The sequence below is a fragment of the Pezoporus wallicus genome, unplaced genomic scaffold (assembly GCF_028554395.1).
Source record: "Pezoporus wallicus isolate ANWC-B61680 ecotype Strahan unplaced genomic scaffold, APGP_CSIRO_Pwel_v1 contig_5709, whole genome shotgun sequence".
Lineage (NCBI taxonomy): Eukaryota > Metazoa > Chordata > Aves > Psittaciformes > Psittacidae > Pezoporus > Pezoporus wallicus.
This window is the reverse complement of record NW_026635251.1, coordinates 1,569,938-1,585,119: the sequence shown is the minus strand read 5'-3', so window position 1 is coordinate 1,585,119 and position 15,182 is coordinate 1,569,938. Positions and strand designations below refer to the sequence as shown.

The window sequence follows — 15,182 nt, the reverse complement described above, 5'->3', positions numbered from 1 at the left end:
TTTTTTAAATAGGATGAATTGTTTTTTTCCTAGGAGTGAGGGAATACAGACATAGTGTATTAATCCTATGAGGAAATAATTTATCTCAGCACTTGGATAGTACCATCTTTCTACTTATCATTTGCAGGTGGAATAATAGCTCTCAAATTTCATCATTAGGGAAGAAGCTTTCAAATTACAAATAGAACTGACAGTTCATACAGTTTAACACTTAAAAGAAAAACTTAGGAATAAGAGAAGGGAACATGCATCTTGCCTTATTTTCAACAATGGAGTGTTGAAAAAGATTTCTGAGATCAATGCTTAATTATAGAGTTCTAAAATTCCAGAACCAAATACCCACAGAATTTAAGGAGCTTCTGAACTGAAGTTCTGGCCCTTATTATGATACTAAAATTTACATCCAATATCTGAGCATTCGTAAGTTTTTGACAGAGTCTGTCTCTGAACTTTTTGCCATGACCTTATTTAGCTATTTGTCAAAGCAATGGAATACGTGACTTGAATAGACTTTACAGAGAGCTAGAGCAAAATAATAATCAGTTCACTTTTCAGTCTTTCAATGCATGCATTTTCGGTTTTGTCATGTAAAAAGCTGAATAAATAGCAATTAATAGTCAGCAACAGAGATGTAGTTTTAAAGTTTACTTTATGATCTGTGGACAGTCACTCCAGGCTTTCGCTTTCCTCTTGGCTAAAGCAAGCCAGGCTGGTTCTGTTGACACAGGGTTAGCATCAGGTGTAGAGAATCTCTTGGCCACTTCCTTTGCCAGTGGGGTTGACGGAACAGAATCCGAAATTTCCACTGGTTTTGATGGGATGGGAAGATAAAAACATTAGTTGAACCGTGCTTTGTTGCAGAATACTAGAGATTTCACTTCTTTTCTATGCACATGTTCTAATCTAACACTTCATATTTATTTCCAACCCTTTTAATTTAAATCTTACTTTCCATTATAGTTGCAAAATAATCAAGTTAGGAGGAACCGAGTTTCCTTTTTCAGAGTGGACTCCAAGTAAGGTAACTCGCAATAACAGGAGCAAAATTTTCAGTCTCTGTGAGATTCAAAGAAAACATTTCCACTTCGCCAGTCATTGTCTTTACATAAACCATTTTAATTACATCTGCAATGTAATGAACAATGGGAAATAAAGATGGATATTTTCCTTTTGGTAATGCAGCTGCTGAACATGTTATACTGAATAGAGTAAGCCAACTGTATTCAGGAGGATTTAAATTTCCTCTTCAGATTAGGGTTCTTAAATAAGCACAGAGAAGAAAGCAGTCCTATAGCTCCCTGCCTCAGTTAACCACACCTATAAGACTATCCTGAAGAATAAATAAACCAGGTTTTTCTCACAGCTGTTTGTCACATTTTCTTGAAAACACTATATTTAAGGCAAACAGCTGTCTCAGCAAGAAAATGTGTTGAATGAGCAACTGATTTCTAACAAGCAACTTAATGGAGCAGAACTGCAGAAGTATATTGTAGAAGTCAGGTGAGAAAGATTGTTTAATTCTGAGATAGTGAATACTCTTGTAGGTAACCTGGCTAGATAATGGGCCCTATCTGAAACCTATAGTGTAACTAAAAATCGAAAGTTACAATGTAACTCCTCACTAATTCCACCCCCCACCCCCCCCCCACCCCCCTTACACTTTTTCCTTTTTATGAGCCAAAAGGTTTTTTTTTGTTTAATGTGCAGATTCAGTCCAAATGACTTTTGGTTGCATTTCTTTTTCAGGTTTTGAATGTTTTAAAAACCTTTAAAATTGCAGGGATGGCAAAAAACATTTCATTTTCTTTTTAGTCCATCTTTAATCATGTATTTTTAGCTACTAGTAAATGAGCAGTAGCAGCAACTATTGCTATAGACACACTTTGAAAAGCTGATTATTTTAAATGTTATGGTAATTTATGCTATTTTAAAGGTTATACCCTCTTATCAGTTTCTGTTGTACAAGACTCAAGTGCAAGTCTGAAATATACCAACTTCTTCAAGTTTTGGGTGGGTTTTTGTGTTGTCCTTAGAGGAATACTCTGCAAACTTTTATTTTAAACGTGTCCTAGCCTGGTCATCTGCCTTAAATGTTCTCCTAACTGTGGAAAATGCACATTGGTGTCATCATCTATAATAAACAAATACTCGTATAGGTGCATAGCTGGTAATGGCTACCTGGCTCTAAATGTAGCCAGTAAACACACAGATACCCAATCACTATTTCCGTTATGGCCAACACAGTTCCATGCTTTCAATTCAGGTAATTCAAAATCAGTCATTCCTCCTGAAACTCTCACTCTAGTGCAGACAGACCAACCAAGGATAATGAGGGTTTAGCCCTTTTAGATCTACCTTTAGTATACCTTGGATCTAGCCTTTAGTATTATAGATCAGATAGATAAATAAATTACCTCATTGGTTTCAGTAGTTGCATTCCACAGTTCTTGGCTTGGAGTGGTACTGAATAGATTCAGCTGATACATATCAGCTTCAATTCGCTTTTAAAGAGGCCTACACTATTTACTGTGCAACTCTGAAAAAGGTTTCTTAAACACCTATCTGTAGTCTTGTCCAAAACCTTTTGCCTAGGATTAACGTTGGCTAGAGAAATATTAGACAAGTCTTTATTTCAACAATCATCTTATACCATCGCAAATATTGTGCCCTTTGGGGAAGTATTTATTTTAATGTGCATGCTTTTTGAATATGGAATTGTTTCAGCTTAACTGAAGTGACAGATAAAATAGTAGGTTCTGGTTCCAACCTTCCATACCAAGTCCTTGACTGGAATGGAGAAATCCAAAATTCAAAGTGACAGGCTACCTTTGCTTTTGATTAGGGAATTGATTAGGTTTTATATTTTTGAGTTAACCAAGAGTACTCGTTGCAAATATTCTTGGGTGAGTTATTTCTTCTTGGCAAACTGGAAGGTGTAGGAACGCACTATGCATCGTTTCCCACAAAAATACACTTTGTAGCAGTTAAGTATCATTCCCCCTCTGCTAAACGCCTACCTAAAGGCAAAACAATACTGCAATTGCAATTTACAGTAAATAAAATCCCTCTAATGTGCATTGGTCATGTTCCAAAAATACTGTTGGATATGGCTTGGGGAGACTGCCTAAATTTTTTAACCTGCACTGAGGCAATTCTAAGGAAATGCAGTAATGCAACCTTAATAATCTGTGGAGCCTTGTAAAAACCTGTTAAAATTATGTTCTTCTTGCATAATGGCCAACACATGAGACAGGGACAAGCTGTGTTGTTCTGGGCTGAAAGCAAATGCGTTTGTAATTTTGGGGATAATATATGACTGGAGGGAAATATCATTCTTTCACTTTCTCAGAAACATGCAATACCATTTCTGTAACACATTATTCCCAGAGTAAAAGTGAATCTGTTACTGTACCTGTCACAGAAGTCGGAAGGGTGTTTGACTTTTTTAGCTGCTCCCTTCTTTCTAGCCTTGACACAGCAGTCTCAATTTTCTTCTCCCCTTCTTGAGTTGTAGATTTCTGCAGTGTGCTTGTTTTGCTGCTGCTGCTGCTTTTATTATCTGACTGATTACTTAGAGCAGCCTAGAAAAGAAAAGAAAGGAAAACCTGGTAAATGAGAAATTCTCATGTAATGGCTACAAGTACGAGATGTCATACTTGATGCTTTTATTCACCACCTGTCCTTTCCTTAACCTTCCTTTTCAGCAAAGAATCAAAAGACTCTCATACTTCTAAAAGTAACAGTTATTAGAGACTGTAAAAAAAAAAAACACCCAACCCACAGTTATGTTTGTCATGTTGTCATTTCAGTCAAAATATTGAACAGTTTGAACCAGCCGTACCTGTTAAAGACAACACTGAAACACAGTGTGCACCTGTGGGCAGCTTCACACCCACTGCTCTTTTATTCCACCAGTTATCTGTGTCTGCAATTCTGCACATGTCCTTCAGAAATTTGGATCTCATAAAAACATCAAAATATATTTAGTTACCAACATAATCTCCCTTTTTACTATCTGTGGTATCTTTACGCAGCATCACTATTTGTGTAGCATCACTTCTCTACTGTAAGTGGAAGTGTTTTTCTTACTAATAGAAAACCACGGGTAGTAAATAGCTATTTGGAGAACAGGAAGAAGTGATCCTTGAATTCAGTGCTTGCTTTAGGCATTTGGATGTGTCACATGATGGCTCATTTCATTCATCTGCATTTTATCCAAATAATAGGTTACAATAAAAATAAATTCAAGCTTACTAATATTCACCTATAAGTGAGTAATCTAGCTGTTATTCCCAAGCATTAAGGGTTAACATCTTATTTACTCAATCTTTGAAAAAACCATGTTGCATACAATTCTTCTGTTCCATCACCTGCACAGTGGTTATGCTTATGACTGCCAGTAACTAAAACCTGCTATTAAGGCATCAGAATTTATGTTAAAATTGTCACACTATTGCACAGTATTTTCTCCTGGAGGTCCCAGTTTCAAAGGAAACTCCAAACTTTCAGACTACTTTTTTTCCTCACTGTCGTTTTAGCTTTTATGAAATCTTACAAACCAAACATTAAAAATAAAAACAACCCCCTTTCACGCAATAAAACTAGCTAACAGTTATAATTATGGTATCAGTGTTTCTAATGAGCAGGTTTCTAAAGATTGTTTACATTTTCTTTAGCCAGCTTCTCTGCTTGCTTCGCCTCTCTGGCTTGTCTCCTCTCTTCCCTTGTAGCTTGCTGCTCACGAAATCCCTTTTGCTTCTGCAGCGCTAATGTAATCCAAAGCGGTTGTGAAGTTTCAACTTTTTCCATCACCTTAGAGCCATCTAAAGAGTGCCTGCTCTGGAGGACAGGCTTTTCTGAAAGAAAACATGACAAGAATGGGTTGAGCAATGCACATCTCTTGTCTCAAGCAAACCCATACAGCTACTCTACCTTGTGAAGACACTGGAGCTAAGCCCATAGAATGCCATGCCATTCACAGACCACCATGGACTCTTAAATCAAATCCCAAAACAGTTTTTATGCCCCAAGAACAACTCCTAATTCAACACACTCATACAGTTGTCCAGATTTATCTTTCTTTGTGTGTGAAAAAGCCTACCTCAGACACTTAGACTTACAGCCTTATTTTACTATAAATGTTTGCAGTGTGAGATATTTAAGTGAAAGGGATACATATGCACTGCTTGTTTATAACTCTGATGAAAGGGACCCAGCCACTATATAGGTACTTAATTTCCCTGGATTTCCAGCTATAATTAAGGGAAGAAGAGTATCTGAACTTCAGCCAAAAGAAGGGGGCTGAAATTATGTACTCCCGTGCTGGGGCTCTTAAAACAATGTTGTGGGGGGTGGGTGTGTGTGTTAAATTGTCACATGAGCATTTGGCTTTCTGTACCCTGCATGGAACTGGGGCTAGAACACACTATAGATCTGTGAGCTGCAGGGAGCAGCACTGGGGTGCAAAGGTGCACAGTGAGCACTGAAACCCTCAGCTTCAGTTATTCTCCAAGGCCAACAACTGTGCCTCCAACTACTTTCCATAAATCCTCATTTAGAAATGGAAGTGAGAGAAAAACATGTAGAAATTGTAAAATAAAAAGCAGCAGTTCCACTGAAATATGGTTTTAGAAGTGTCTTGATGCTTGCAAAATTCAAGAACAGAAAGTAATTGGGATTTCCCAATTAAATGCAGAATTCCTGCCTTGCTCTTTTGACTGTCCTTACACCGAAAGGGTATTTTTTCCTCTTTTTCCTCTTCTTACTACTCTGTTTTTTTCCTCTAGTACAGAATATTATTTCAGAACAAAAGGGCTTTCAACCCTCCTCTGAAGAGCCACTATGGCTACTGTAGCTGTTGCTATTACTGAAGAGTGCCTATGAAACACAGACTCCTGTGCTCAGCTATATCGGGTTAGATAGACAATTTGCCCAGAATAGGCACTATAAGGGGACCTAGATCTTGATATTTTCCACACTAGATAATATTCCCCTAAAAAATAGAAACAATACAATGTAAGTTATAAAACTTACTACCTCTGCTCTGATGACACCATTACACATCATAGAATCCTAGAAGTCCAGGTTGGAAGGGATGTCAAGGATCACCTGGTCCAACCTTTCTTGGCAAAAGCACTGTCTAGACAAAGGGGCCCAGCACCCTGTCCAGCTGAATCTCAAATGTCCAATACCGGGGAGTTCACCAGTTCCCTGTGAAGATTATTCCAACGGCCAATTGTTCTCACTGTGGAAGCCCACAGAGTCTATCCTCTCACTAACAAGCTGTAATATCCTTACCAAGGAAAACACATACACTTCAGTTACCTCCTTGAAATTAATTCTCTTAAGCAGGTTGCACTGTGTGTTTCTGAATGTGGGAATGGGAAGTGCCATTCATTCAGACAAGCCTCAGCAAAGTAGTGGTATTCCACAAATAACATGCCAGGTAAAAATTATAGCTTAAGACCAAATGTCTTCCTGTGAATCTCCAGGATCTCATTTTGGAAATGCAGACAATAGCTAAATGGCTTTTAAAAAATACATACCTTTCTTCAGTGGCTCAGGCTTTTTGTCATTTCTTTCTCTCCATGGAATACTTATAGATGGGAAAAATGACTTCTTTTCTCTGATTTCTTCCTCTTCATTTTTGTTCTCATTGGATGGTGTGGGGTGCACTGCATTTGCTCTGTCTTCTTTTCTCCAGCCACCATCTGATTCAGCTTTAACCAGCCTTTGCCCTAGTGTATCAGCTAGGTTTGATCTGTTCATTTTAGAGAGAGGAGATGATGGTGGTGTCTGGTTGGTGGGCTTTGGAGCTAAAGCAGGTTTCTGTGGGACCGGTGACTTGCATGCTGGTTTCTCATGATGGGGTAAAGCACTCTGGCCGGTGGCTGGTAGTGCTGGTGTGCCTGCTGTATGTGAAATCTCCACCACAGTAACTGAAGAGTCTTTTGAGTCTTTTATATTAGCAGGGACATTTGCTCTCCCCGTGCCAGGGGATGTACCCTCCTGCGGAGCAAAAACAGAGGATTCTTTCTCATCTTCTGTTGTAACTAAGGGGTCAGGCACACCGTCAAAACTGTCTCCTGCACTGTATCTTTTCTTTTTCCTCTGCTCTGCCTGTTGATCATAATGGAAACGTAAAGAGTAGTTTGTCCTTCGTAACTTTATCCCAAAAGGAGAAACATTTTCTTCTCCATTTGGCGCTGGTTTATCTGTTTTTTTGGTGCTGTTACTCGGCTGATTTTCCAGAGGACCCTGAACTTCTTGCTGGGATACTTCTTTACCTGGAGAATGAGGAAAACTTGGAACAAGGAAAGATGGAAGATCTTTTGCAAATTTACAGCCTTCTGTGTTGTCTGCCATTTCTCTATGGGATTCCATTTTCTCCTTAGCTTTTTTGGCTACGTTATCCTTAAAAGTGGGAGCCCCATCCTCCTTTGAATCAGTGGCTGAGCCAGTGATTCTTCCCACAGCCACTGTTTCATTGCCTTTTGCCGCAATCACATTCTCAACGTCTGAACTGGTTTTTGAAGCTTCTGAAAACTTCTGCCATGCAGGTGTTATGGAGAACTTTGCATTAGCAGAGAGGGTCTTCCTCAAGTTGCCATGGGAAGCACCGCGTCCTCGGGGTGTCCAATCATCACTGTGCCTGCAGACACTCACTCGGTCCCGCTCGTTGTATTTGCTGTTTTCTGCGTTCTTTAGGATTCTGGAGCGGATGGAGGCCCACTCAGCCAGCACAGCCTGATTGTTCAGTGTCTCTTGTGCATATTTCAATTTGCTGCTGCTGGGTTTGGGATCCTGTTTTTTTTTCTGGGCCTTCTCTGGTGAAGGAATATCCACATTTTTTCTCTCTTCTGTTAAGCCAAGTAATGATTTACAAGCCGTGTCCTTTATCTGGTTCAAGTTAACTGCTGTGCCACACAGCTGTGCTCCAGTAACCAAAATAGCTGTATGGGGCACACACACAGATGACGGGAGTGTATGAGAGCCCTTGCTGACAGTGTGCACCCTGGAGTCTTTGACGGATGTAGGAGAGAGTCCTGCTCCTTTGACAGGCATGACTGGACTCAGATTTACTTTCTGAAATATGATCTGTTTATCTCCAGAAGACACTTGAAATGTGAAGGGTCTGGATGCAGTTTGTCGTTCATCTACCTCTTGCCACCTAAGTTCTTCCCCTATTCGCTTTTGTTCCTGAGCCTCAACTTCTCTCTTCAGTTTCTGGGCTAGGACTTCTTCTGCTGTTTTATTCCCTTTTTCTGACTGCTTGAGTTTTGGGGATCTTGAGCTTTCTTGGAGCTTCTCCTCTACCGGATGCCTATCAGCTTCTCCAGAACACAGCTGATCTTTGTCCTGTTGCTGTTCCAAGGATTTTTCTTGTTGGTGTTGCTGAAGATTTTGTTCATCTGTGTCTACCTTCTGCTCTTCCACCTTGTTCCATTCTTGCTCATTTTGTTCCTTTTGTTGCTTTAGTTCATCCTGTTGCATACCCTCTGCGCTTTCCATGTGCATTTGTTTTGTGAGTCTGTGTTTTCTATGTTCTTCCTGTTTCTTTTTCTTACCCATTACTTGCTGGGGTTGTTCCTTCTCTGTCTTTTCTCTTTTCTCCTCTAAGTGCTGCCTTTGTTCGTCTTGTTTCATCTGTTGTTTGAGGCTCTCGGCTTCTTTCTCCTGCTTCAATTTTATTTCAGATTCTCTCTCTTCTAGCTCTCGTCTCTGGTTTTCTTCCTTATTTTGTTCCTTGAGTCCTTTTTGTTGCTGTAGCCAATTTCTTTCTTCTTCCTCTTGGCACTGTTTTTCAGTCTTGTGTTGCCTTAATTCTTCTAGCTCTAGCCTCTTCTGCTCCTCCAGCTCTCTTCTCTGCTTCTCCTCCAGCTCCTTGCACGTCTGTTCTTCCTGTTCCTGGCACTTCTGCTCCTCCAGTTCTTGTCTCTGTTGCTCATCCCTCTCCTGGTGCTTCTGCTCCTCCAGCTCTTGTGTCTTTTTCTCCTCTAGCTCTCTTGGTTTCTCCTCTAGCTCTCTTGGTTTCTCCTCCAGCTCTCGTCTCTGTTGCTCATCCTGTTCCCAGCACTTCTGCTCCTCCAGCTCTTGTCTCTGTTGCTCATCCTGTTCCCAGCACTTCTGCTCCTCCAGCTCTTGTCTCTGTTGCTCCTCCAGCTCCCATCTCAGTTGCTCCTCCAGCTCCTTCTGCCTCTGCTTCTCCAGTTCCTGACACATCCGTTCCTCCAGCTCTCGTCTCTGTTGCTCCTCCAGCTCCTTTTTCCTCTTCTCCAGTTCTTGGCACCTCTGTTCCTCCAGCTCTCGTCTCTGTACCTCCTCCCATTTCTGGTGCTTCTTCTCCTCCATATCTCGTCCCTGTTGCTCTTCCAACTCCTTCTGCTTCTGCTTCTCCAGTTCCTGTTGCCTCTGCCCCTCCAGCTCTCGCCTCTTTTCAGCCTCCACCAGTCTTGTCTCCTCTTTATGGCTTGTTTGCTCTTCTGCTTTCAAAGATGTCTCTCCTTTGAGAACATACTGCCTTCTCTCTTCTTCACACCTTCTCTCCTGCTCTTTCTGCATCTGCTCAAGTTCTTGGCACCTTTGTTCTTCCATCTCTCTTTGTTCCTCCATTTCTACAATCTGCCTTATCCTTTCGGCCTCAAAGATCCCCCAGTGATCTTCAATTCTTTTCTCCTCTGCCAGCTGAAGCTGCTTCTGTTCATCTCTGTTCTGAATTAGCTTGTCTGCTATGTGTCCATTATAACCTGGGTATCTGTCTCCATACAGTGGCATGTCGAGGTCATCTGGTTCAAATTCTGTTATTGTTAAACTTTGTGATCCCTAAAATAGGAAGACAAGTTTGAAGTCACTGAATATTGCTTGTTGATTGTTCTCTACAGTAAACAAAATCAGTTGCAAATGTGAAACAACTTTTGGAGTTTTTTGGGGGGTTTTGTTTGTTCTGTTTTGTTTAAAGGATGACTCAGATCCAGAGCCAACACACCCACCCCAATTCATGGATCATAGATGCCATGGCTCTCACCTATTCAGATTATAGCCTTTAAAAGAAAGAAAACATTCCAACAGTGATAACAGTATAACACTAAATACTGAATCACCATTTGGTGTACATGAGCTAATCCAGATTGAGACCCGACATTTCAAATTTACAGGAGCCCAAGGAATACAGCATAAGCTTCATATGCCTGTTCTGCTACATAGAACTGCATCCTTTAAGCCTGAAATAATTAGCTGTGCTTACAGGCATTGTTTTGCCAGTTCTTTCATGGCAGATCTAGCTGCTACTTGCAGAGACAGAAGCTGTTGCCTGCAGAAAAGAGCTCTGTGATGCTAGCCAGGAAAGAACACTGCTCAGGGAAACACAATTTGGTTGCTTTTCACAAATCCTGAGCCAGTTTATCTTCCTCATTAGGTGTGCTGAGGCTCCAGTTCTATTGCATCAACCATGAGACCATGCATGGGCAGAGAACCTAGAGCTCACTGGCAATACCGTGCTCTACTAAGGCACATGCTAGCTGCTGACTGATTCTCTGTGCTTGCCCCGCAGCCCTGTCTTGTGGGTGCAATAACTGCGATAAACTGACTGCTGACTACCTTCATAGGTTACTTCTTGTCTCTGTAGTGACATGTAAGTCATTCTGTAAGATGATCTGCACCTGAAGATTCCTTCCCAGCACTTTCCTTGAGGAAAACATATCAGCTAATGGCTTGTCTAGCTATCATTTGTTGAGCCATCATTTGGCTCCAGTTAAATATTCTGTATGAACAAGAGGCTTTAATTTAATTTCTCCATTGCAAGAATGATACATGCAAGTACAATGGTGTGGAAGAAAGGACAGTGGCCTCTCTTGAACCCTGTATCAGTTGAACAATCTTGTCCCATTTACAAGCACTAATAAGATGTCAGGATAAAAACCAAAATATCCGTGCAGTAAGTGTTCAAAGCTAGAATCCAGTAACTTACTGTTAAGTTAGCTGTGTTACTCAAGTCTAACCCTCTCTTACAAGACAATGATATTCTCACTGTCAGAACCCATGCCAGTTTTAGAGAACCTGTTTTTCCCCAAGCAAATTTTGCACTGTCTGTTTTACTGCACCCAAGGAGAATTAGCAGTGGCAGACATCCTTCAGACCTTTATGCCCTTAAATTTTTACTATAAAAACTAGAACCATAAAGTTTTCCAAGTGTAAAATCTAGTGGAAGTACTTCAGTTGTAAACAGTATTTGTCTCAACTGGCTATATTAAAACTTCTTGGCATCTTTTCTAACAGTGTTAATCACATTTTAGGACAGTCCTCTGCCTGTAGCTGCTCCTGGTGCACTCTGTTACAGTTATATGGTACCCCCCCCCCCGTTTGACCAGTGGTTCAATACCTTTGTTAATCTCTTGTGCTTCCTTGATATCTTCTGCTTTTTTGGCTTTACTGACAGCTTATGTTTAGCTGCACTGTTGTCTAGACGAGCAACAGCCTGAGGAACTGCATCCAAATTGATTGTTTCAATTGTGCCAGAACAGGAAAATTGTCTTTTTGGCCGAGATGATTTGACTGGAGTGACCTGTTTGTACCATAAACACACAAAGCTATTATTAAGCTAGCTGTTCCATTTAAAGTAAATAAATAAATAACACACACATACAAAAAGCCTTTGCCATTTTGAATTCAAAGGAATTATTAGCAGAAAAGTTTTCATGCTCCGTTTTTCCATTATACAAGTCATGAACTTTGGACATGAAAGTCACAGCTGTAATATTTTAGGTTCCCAGGACTACGCATTTTAATACTTTCCACATAAAAATTACTTAGACCGTTCTAAGTGAAGGTTTTTTCACAGTTTAGCTCCACTCTGAAGTTGTTGGGAATGGGAAGGACCGAGGCAGAGTTTCAAGCAACATCAAACACTGGGACATTTTAAAGTTTGCTTACTGTGGAAAAAATATCTCTAAATAATTTAGATTATGCACTTTAGGCAAGAGCAAATCAGACTGACTTATCTAAGCAGTATAATAGAACAGCTAGAGCTGTACTATCTGCATGGGAGATGACTGCGGTACTGGGTCTCAGACTGGCAAAGTGCCTGCAGAAAACCTTCCCTCCACAGTCACATGGAGCTGTCCAAGCTAGCACTGAAGGACAGCAAAAAATAAACTAGGACAATCCTGGCTTTGATTGGTTATTTTTTTCTCTTGGCTTTCAAATATTTGGGTTCAGAAAGTGCAAATACAAGCAATACGATTTAGTGAGACTCTTCTCACGAATAATTCTCTGGAACTGTATGTCTAGGCATGCAAGTGAGCCTGTCATCAGTCTCTCCCGTAAGTCACTCAGCCACTATCCTGAGTCTTGTATTTGGCACAGTCCAAGTAGAAAAAGGAGACAGAAAAAAAAATAAAAGAAGAAGAAAACATCTTCTGTAAGGAAAGAAAATCACACACATTGTTTTCAAGACAGCTCTGTAATCTTCTGAGGTTAAACATATGCTAATTGGGAAGCCAATTACTTAAAAGCTGATGGAATATTTTGCATATGCTTATTGAATTACATGTAGGCATAACAAAATAGTAGAAGTACTTATGGAAATTATGGCTCTATGATTAATACATCAAATACAGGAATGCTGCAAGACTGGCAGAGACTGCTGTTTCCTGCAATCAACTCTTACACATTTCTCAATCTTAGTTATTGTTAATTATGAGCCCCCAGAGTGTGTAACCTTCACAAAACCTTGGATGATCAATGAAAGAATGAAACATGTATTAAAGCAACAACTGACTGTCAGGCTTTTAATAACTAAAATTAGAAAGTAACTCAGCGCAAACCAAGTGTAAACATTTTTTTTACCTTTTCTTCCAGTTCATACGCAGTTGCAGGCAAAGTCATTGTTCTCAAAAAAGCCGGAGTGTCATGAGACTAAAAACCAAGATTACCACAGACAGATATTAAAATGTAAAAAAATCTTATAAACATGCTTCAAAGGACTTATGAAAGCATGCATGTTAGAGTAGGATTTTTACCCTGTCTCTTGTATTGGGATTGACAGACACACAACAGTTCCTAAATGCTGTGAGCTTATCTTTGCTGCTCTTTGAATCACTGCTTTCTATACAGAAGCAGTTGCTACTACAAGACACTACAAAGGGCATTAAACTCATGTTTCCTTAACACAACAACCAGGTTGCAATTGAAAAGAAAGAGCACAGCTTTGTAGGATTTCAATCAGCTCTTACTAAGTTCATTTTTTCTGACCTGCACCTAAAGAAAAACTATAGGGACCTCATCAGACATTACCTCTGCTACAAATTTCAACTCCAGGTTCTTGATGTCTCCTCTTCTTACAAAGCAAACCAGCCCCCCTCCATCAATTGAAGCCTGTCGTTCATTGTGACTCCTTAGCTACCCTCCCTCTCCAAGCCGTCTCACAGAAGGTGATTTTTAAGGCACAGGGGTTGAAGCAGCATTCATCATGCCCAGGAGCACTGTTTTTAATCATTACATCATGGTATTAGTTCATAACTTAATGAAGGGTGTGAACCAATTACACCAGCTATACATGATTGTTGGTATAAAGCCTAAAAAGCCAGCTTTACAAATACAGGTTAGGTGAAACCCAGAGCTCTTGCCATTGATCCAAGTTACTCGGGAAAATCCTAAGTCACAAAGCAACACAGGAAACCTGTTTGAAGCAGAGCAGTGCTGTGTGGTCCTGACCACCATCTCGTAACAGAAGCTACCCCATACTCTCAGGACCTACGCGGATAAACACACAAGGGAGTTACAAGGCCAATGGCAGAGACAGGAGCAGAAACCAGGGAAGCTTCTGTGCACCAGAAAACTCTGATAAAGCAGGTAATGAGTAGTGCATGGAAAGAGAAAGGAAAGTACCGAGTGCTCTGGCTGACCCTATGCACGTAGTGTTGGTTTGTCTGTGTCTGCAGCCTCCTCTGAGTAGGGATGTTTGCTCCTTCAGTATTTGGAAAAAGAATTATGCAAAGGAACATTCATTTTGCTTTTAAAACCTAATATTTAAAAGACTAGGTGGTAAGGACTGCCTCCTTCCTCATTACACAAAGATACTCCAGTGGATTTTTAGTGCTTGAATGAGTTTCTCCTTCTAGCTGGAGGACAGTAAGTGATCAGTCTCCTGCAGGACCCAGCAAGAAGTCTGTCTGCAGAGAATCTGTATTGGTGTCAAACACAGTACCCTGGCCTAATACCAGGGTACATAGCCAAAACCTGACTGCAGCCCCGCTCCGCTGCACTCTGTTCTCTGAGATGCACAGGATGCTGTTGATACACCTTAACTGTTTCAGAAGGGAGTAGTTGTGAAGCAGAAAATGTATATTTTACTTTGGCTTCATTTTTGTCCTTTCAGACTGCTGAAAGGTGTGAGTGTGCAGGTCCAGCCCAAATGCCTGGCTCCCTGACATGTCTGACCACAGCCATGAAGGAAGTGGTCACAGGGGAGCTATGTTTCCGCTTAAAGAGGGATGAAGAATTTGGGCCACCTCAGCCATAAGTCTCCCTTTTGTGTGTATAAGCATGAGCTGCAGAGGACAGTTACTGCCTCTGCCTTTCACACAGCTAGCACTAGCATTAGTGAACTGGAGTGGAGGCTCATGTCCCAGTACCCCTCCAGGATCTCAAGGGCTGCATGTACATTGTGAATTGCTGCGTGCCTTTCCCAGAGGTTCCCAGGCGCAAAGTCAGCCTCCTCCAGGCAGGTAAGGATGTCCCTCTGTGCCCTGAGCTCCTGTCAGCCATTACAGTGACACACAGAACCAGTTTTGCTTGGAGGATTTCCAGAGAGCTTCCGTCACTTATAATGTATCTTTGCTGTCTGAACAAGACCGTTCTGGACATCTGAATGTCCATAATTCCTGGTATCAAAACCTTCATGATAATTCAAATAGGTATTTGAATTACACTGGACACTGAGGTTTAGGGAGCACTCTCAAAATGTTTCTCCCCTTTCTTTGTCTTTGGTTCCTCTCCATGAGAAATATGGATATTTATCCTAAGGCCCAGGATCTTACAGGTTTAAGCTCCAGACCCCTCCCATTTTGGAATGATTTCCCTTTTTGCTGTTTGATGCTGTACACAACTTTCCATGCTGGGAAGTCCATATTTCAGGACATTTTCTGTCTCAAAATTTTCCCGCCTTATAGCTACACTGCGAGAGA

At 40.8% G+C, this 15,182-nt stretch overlaps 1 protein-coding gene across 1 annotated transcript in view; it reads right to left on the bottom strand.

Annotated features, from left to right (window-relative positions):
- Positions 1-635: 635 nt before the first annotated feature.
- The window catches only part of CRACD (capping protein inhibiting regulator of actin dynamics), a 53,113-nt gene continuing 38,566 nt past the window's right edge, over positions 636-15,182 (bottom strand). Inside the window, exons 5-10 of the mRNA XM_057414125.1 lie at positions 12,844-12,912; positions 11,378-11,560; positions 6,546-9,822; positions 4,666-4,856; positions 3,413-3,581; positions 636-805 (exon numbers count right to left, since the gene is read on the bottom strand). Of these exons, the coding sequence (XP_057270108.1) occupies positions 645-805; positions 3,413-3,581; positions 4,666-4,856; positions 6,546-9,822; positions 11,378-11,560; positions 12,844-12,912 (4,050 nt within the window). The 3' untranslated portion in view covers positions 636-644. The remainder of the gene's footprint in view (positions 806-3,412; positions 3,582-4,665; positions 4,857-6,545; positions 9,823-11,377; positions 11,561-12,843; positions 12,913-15,182) is intronic.